At 37.8% G+C, this 5,547-nt stretch overlaps 1 protein-coding gene across 1 annotated transcript in view; it reads left to right on the forward strand.

Annotated features, from left to right (window-relative positions):
• Positions 1-4,229, forward strand: part of LOC136282307 (cubilin-like) — a 5,299-nt gene extending 1,070 nt beyond the window's left edge. The window contains exons 3-9 of the mRNA XM_066169812.1: positions 151-428; positions 649-763; positions 1,029-1,151; positions 2,052-2,177; positions 2,607-2,640; positions 2,907-3,033; positions 3,445-4,229. Of these exons, the coding sequence (XP_066025909.1) occupies positions 151-428; positions 649-763; positions 1,029-1,151; positions 2,052-2,177; positions 2,607-2,640; positions 2,907-3,033; positions 3,445-3,960 (1,319 nt within the window). The 3' untranslated portion in view covers positions 3,961-4,229. The remainder of the gene's footprint in view (positions 1-150; positions 429-648; positions 764-1,028; positions 1,152-2,051; positions 2,178-2,606; positions 2,641-2,906; positions 3,034-3,444) is intronic.
• The last annotated feature ends 1,318 nt before the right edge of the window (positions 4,230-5,547 follow it).

A 5,547-nucleotide genomic window follows, 5' to 3' on the forward strand; every position in this document is an offset into this window, starting at 1 on the left:
TATTCCGACGGAGAAACTATGCTTAACCTCATTGCTAAACCTAAACATTATCATAATTAATATTAATATTGTTATCATCATACTCACTTCTCTTATGGCCATCTTTTTTACCAGTGTTTTCTTTTATTGTATTATTTATAATTATCGAAGACTTCTCTGAAGCAGACCAATGCCGACAATTGAAGTTTACGCCTGAAAAAGCATTTGACGGCAAACGCCTTATAAACCACGTGATCCGCGTCACAGAAGTCACGACAGAGGATTTTTGTGAGAACGTGTGTTTTATGGAACCTGACTGTGTCTGCATTAATCTTGATAAACGAGTGAATGGACATGGAGGGTACAAATGTGAACTGAACAATGTTACTCACGAAAGACACGAACACGACCTGAAGAATGAAGACCATTATCTTTATCGTGCAGCTGAGGTAGGTGTTGCATCATTAGCAAATATTCATTTCAAGTAAAAGAAAAAACTAGTTTCCTGATCACAAGCGTTGCAATCGTTGCTTTAATTCTAATATCACTGTCAATATTTTTATGTCTAGCATTATCATTATTGTTGGTTTATGTGCTGCTTGTTTTCCATTATATCAATATTTCAACGTTTGATATCAAAATTGTTGCTATTTCTTCCTTTGGCCTCAGAGTGCTTGTGTTGATAACCCTTGCGATAACAATTCTACTTGTCAAAGCGGTTTTACTGACAAAGGATATCGCTGTTTGTGTATCACTGGATTCAAAGGTCCAAAGTGTAAGAAAGGTAATCCCTGCGTTGTCAAACCAGCCATAGGTTGGTATTGACTCCAATTTTATACACAACTTCGAAAGGCACCTGTAAAAGTTAAGTTCCTTTTTCTTATAAACTCACACAATAACCGTACAGCTCTTAACTGACTGTTGGCTGCAGAGCTGCTCCAAAATTGCAGGACTATCACTTGGGATCCCACGTAGGTCTCAATTTGTTTTTCACATCTTATTTTCACATCTGCAATGATGATGTTCTAATTAAGAAAGAATATATTTAGATATCGATGAGTGTGCTTTAGGAACACAAGGCTGCAGTGAAAATGCTCTTTGCAACAATAACAAAGGTTCCTATAACTGTTCATGTAAACCTGGATATTCTGGAGATGGACAGACTTGCGAAGGTAAAAGTGACCGAAGCCCTAATTTTATTTAACGAACAAGGGAATGGAAACTGAAAACACAAATTTCAACCCTTGAAATGATGAAATTGGTCAAGTTGTTAGGGTTTTTCGCTATTGAATTAGTTGCCATAAATTTTGCAGATGTAAACGAGTGTACTGACGGAACATCCAACTGCAGTGCTGATGCTATGTGCAACAATACCAAGGGATCATATCGCTGCAAATGCAAACCAGGATTTACTGGGGATGGACGGACTTGCTAAGGTAAAACAGAGCCTATAGTTTCTGAGTCTAATGTTAATCAATTAGATACTGAGAAATGTAAATATATATTGCTTCTTATTGGTATCATCAAGCAAAGCGGCGGAAAATTTCATATTTTTAAAAGTAATGTACTTTCTAAAAATAGTGAATTTGAAAGACGAATAAATAAAGGGGTAAGTTTCTAAAGAAACTGTGGTGCTGCGTCGGTGGGAGAGTATAGCAGGTAATTTAGTGTTAACAACTGGGTTGAAAACGTAAATTAGCCACCGTAAAGGGTAAAAAAGCTGACGTTTCGAGCGTTAGCCCTTCGTTAGAGCGATTGACGAAGGGCTAACGCTCGAAACGTCAGCTTTTTTACCCTTTACGGTGGCTAATTTACGTTTTCAACCCAGTTGTTAACACTAAATTACCTGCTAATTTGAAAGACGGACAACTTCTGTTGCTCAATAATCCATACCAAATTTGGGATGATGTTACTCTTGCATGGCCAAGAGAACGGCAGAAAAATTGCAAGACTCTTAAGACATCGGATCCAACTGGGGTCTCTAGTTGCTGTCTACACTTCATTTTTAAAACTGCATTAGTTTTAAAATAAATAGCAGTGATGATGTTCTGATTAAAGGAGAGTCTTTTTAGATATCGACGAGTGTGCTACAGGAAAAACCAACTGCAGTGCTGATGCTGTGTGCAACAATACTAAGGGATCGTACAACTGTACATGCAAAAAAGGATACTATGGAGATGGAAATATCTGCCGTTTGGGTAACAGTTCTCCTGCTGTATTTTTTAAGCTAGTTTTTGCACTGTTTCTGTCTGTTTAGACTACTGCAACGAGAATTTCGTTTATAATAATTATTTATATCGAGGTATAGATATATAGTAAGTCGATAGAAACTTCGATAATAGCCTTGTCAGAAACTACTGAGAATTCAAACTAAACACAAGTTAACTTATTGATGGACGTGAAGACGCTTGCCTGCGTAGATAGTAGTCTTATGGTGTATGCAGCTTGGGTAAAAACAGCGAGGCCGCGAGGGCTCCCCAGCTTGTATTCTTATCACTTCTTACACGAGTGACCAAGAACGTTATGTATTCCTATTCCACACGTAAATTTTCTCTTTGAGAGCGTTTCAAAACTCTTTTCTTTCTTAAAGGGTTTATTGCTGTTGATATGCATTTTCTTTTTTTCAGCTTCGACGTGTAAGGAAATTTTCGATAACAATGTGTAAGTCAATCATTTACTAAGAACAAAGCCGGCGCGGAATTTAATGAGAGAGTATGAAAATAAACGTACTACTAATAATGATAATTCTGAAAATGATACTGCGCTAAGCATAGCAACCTTGATGATAAACTTGCGCACAGCTTCCATCTTGAAAACTTTCGCCTCATCAAAAAGTACTTTGTGTCATTTACTAAATATATGGAAGCCATAGCCCTCATCAAGTTTCAACTCAATCTCTCCATTTAAGAAGATTCTTTGTTTAGTAGATCGAAAAAGAGTGGCGAGGTTACCCTGCACTTAGACTCAAAACCAATTTCTGTTTTCTGTCACATGGGAGACTTTGGATACGGAGATGGAGGATGGACGCCGATCATGAAGATTAATGGCAAAAAGGTGTGGCTTTTTCACTTTAATGCTTAAATTGTTGATTGTTTGGTACTAGTAAAATGCCATTTCCATTTTGTATAACAGTGTTTTTTGGGATTATTAATGATCGGTGATTTAACATTGAAATCAGTTTTCCTCTGAAAATTTGAAAATTTTGAAATCGAATTTTTGCAGAATTTAAACCCGCACGATTCATTTGTCTCTCCACGAGCAACTTAGTAGAGTACAGCGCATGCAAGTGTCGTAAATATTACGGGATCTTTTTCTATTGGCATTTGTAACAACTTTAAGTAATTTGATATTCAAAAAGCTTTCAATGTTTAAAATTTGATGGCGATTGGTCTACTACCACTTATGTATTTTTTTCCACGTTGTTATTGTTTAATACTTATACTTTTCACTTATGTATATTTACAGCGAACGTTTCACTTTAATTCGTCATTCTGGAGCGACAAAGCTGAATACAATCTTAAAGGGGGTATGAATGGGTTTGACTCACAAGAGACCAAGCTTCCATCCTACTGGAACACATCTTTTTCGAAGGTCTGTCTCGGTATGGGGATTGGCTTTCAGCTCAAGTTCATTGTCTTTAATAAGCGCGCCAGCTCACTTTACTCGCTGATCGCTGACGGTCAATACCGCCAGATATCACTCGGTCGTGACACATGGAGGACCCTCATTGGCTCAGAAGCTTCCTTACAGCCCCACTGTAACTTGGAAGGGTTCAATGCTATGGTTAATAAATGGACCTCCAAGGCAAGAATTGGTATCATTGCCAACCAAGAAAACCATTGCAAGAGCTGTGACTCTAGAATTGGGTTTGGTACCGGAGGGTATCCTAATAACTTCAACACGTGTGGAAACCAAGCAAAGCACGAAGGAGATAATGGAGACAAACACATTGAAGCCATGGGGTACATCTTGGTGCAGTGACAAGGAAAGCTATGAACAGCCTTTAAAACCACGCCCTATGCGCACCTTCAAAGTGTAGATATAGCTTAAGTTAAGACTATACAGGCAAAAACCAAAATATTAAGCGTAAGACTTAAAATTAATTCAGTTTCATTTGCGCAAACCTTATTAAAAACATTAAGGAAGGGTTTAATTATGTGGGCGGCAATGCCACTCGATTTAAAGCAAGAATCAGCATCACTGCTAACGAGCACAATAATTCCTTTTTAGTGAATTCAATATCAAATTTGTTTTAGAAGGGCTTCATTGCTGATATCGTTGGGAAAAGTTGGTATACTGGGGGTATAAAGCTAGTCTTTAACTTTATCTACTTTATCACTGTGGCGCTAATAAAATGATGAAAAAGGAGTAAACTGTGCCTCCCAAGTTAATTGACATCATTGGCAGTATTCCTTTCATCTGTTCTAGCAATAGTTTCTATGGACTAGACAGTTTTTTATTTTTATTTTTTAATACAGAAAATGGATAACACACAATCCTGGTTTCAGATGCTGAAAAGCCTGAAATTCTGATTTGAATATTTCTTTCATTCGAACTGATTTTATGTGGTATCTCTCTCCTTCTTTAGCATCATTATAACTTTTTATCATTTTGTTTATTTGTTTATTTTGTTTTGCTTTGCATGCTTGTTTATTAGTTTTATTTAATAATGTGACGAAATTGATTAACCATCAAATGGCATCCACGTCGTCTCGCTCAGGAGTATGAATTTAAGATTTTCGTTTCTCTTGACCATGATCCTCCGTAGGTATTTTTAGATCAGAATTAAAATTAACAATTGGTTCATACGTCACCGTGCGTTCATAGAGATATGAAGCACGCGGGAAGTTTAGGGAGTACGAAAGATGCGTAAGAGTTGCTCAAAGCGTAGCCTCGAGCAACTCTTAGGCATCTTTCGTCCTCTCCAAACTTCCCGCGTGCTTCATATCTCGATGAACGTACGCTAACGTATGGACCAATTGTTAATTGAATTCAAATTCAGATTCTCCCCTGCACCCCTTCCCTTCCAAGTCGTAGCTCTCGTGCCCGAGTCTAACTCTGGTGAAATTCTCGGTCTGTTCGCCAAATATTTTTTCGTCCGGCTCTCACACTCTATTGCAACCTAGTAACTCTGGGTTTCAATATTGCTGGCCGGTAACCCTGAGAAAGGGGGGGGGGGGGGGGGGGGGTAAGAGGGAGAGAGACGGAGAAAAAAAGTTTTACTTCAGGTCACAAGATGCGAAGGTTATCCAGAAGATCCATGTTAACTGTCATATGGCTGATTACCTTAAGAGCTATAGAGGTGGGGGATGGAAGCTGATAAAAAAAAAAAAAAACATATATATATTAATAGTAATAAAAAAAGAAAAGAAAAAACAACGGTGAAAAGGTATTTCGTGTCACTTTGACTCGTGTGTCAGTTGTTCGGTTTTGAGGGATAATTGGGACTTTTGACTCGTTAATGAAAAAAGCTATTTCCACTGAGTAATACAAATGTTTAAACTACTCCTGGTGTCCTGGTGTAGTCATCATGCTCACCAAGCGTGTGAAGTTGCGTTTGGAATGAAA

This window comes from Pocillopora verrucosa, chromosome 7 (assembly GCF_036669915.1).
Source record: "Pocillopora verrucosa isolate sample1 chromosome 7, ASM3666991v2, whole genome shotgun sequence".
NCBI classification, from domain to species: domain Eukaryota; kingdom Metazoa; phylum Cnidaria; class Anthozoa; order Scleractinia; family Pocilloporidae; genus Pocillopora; species Pocillopora verrucosa.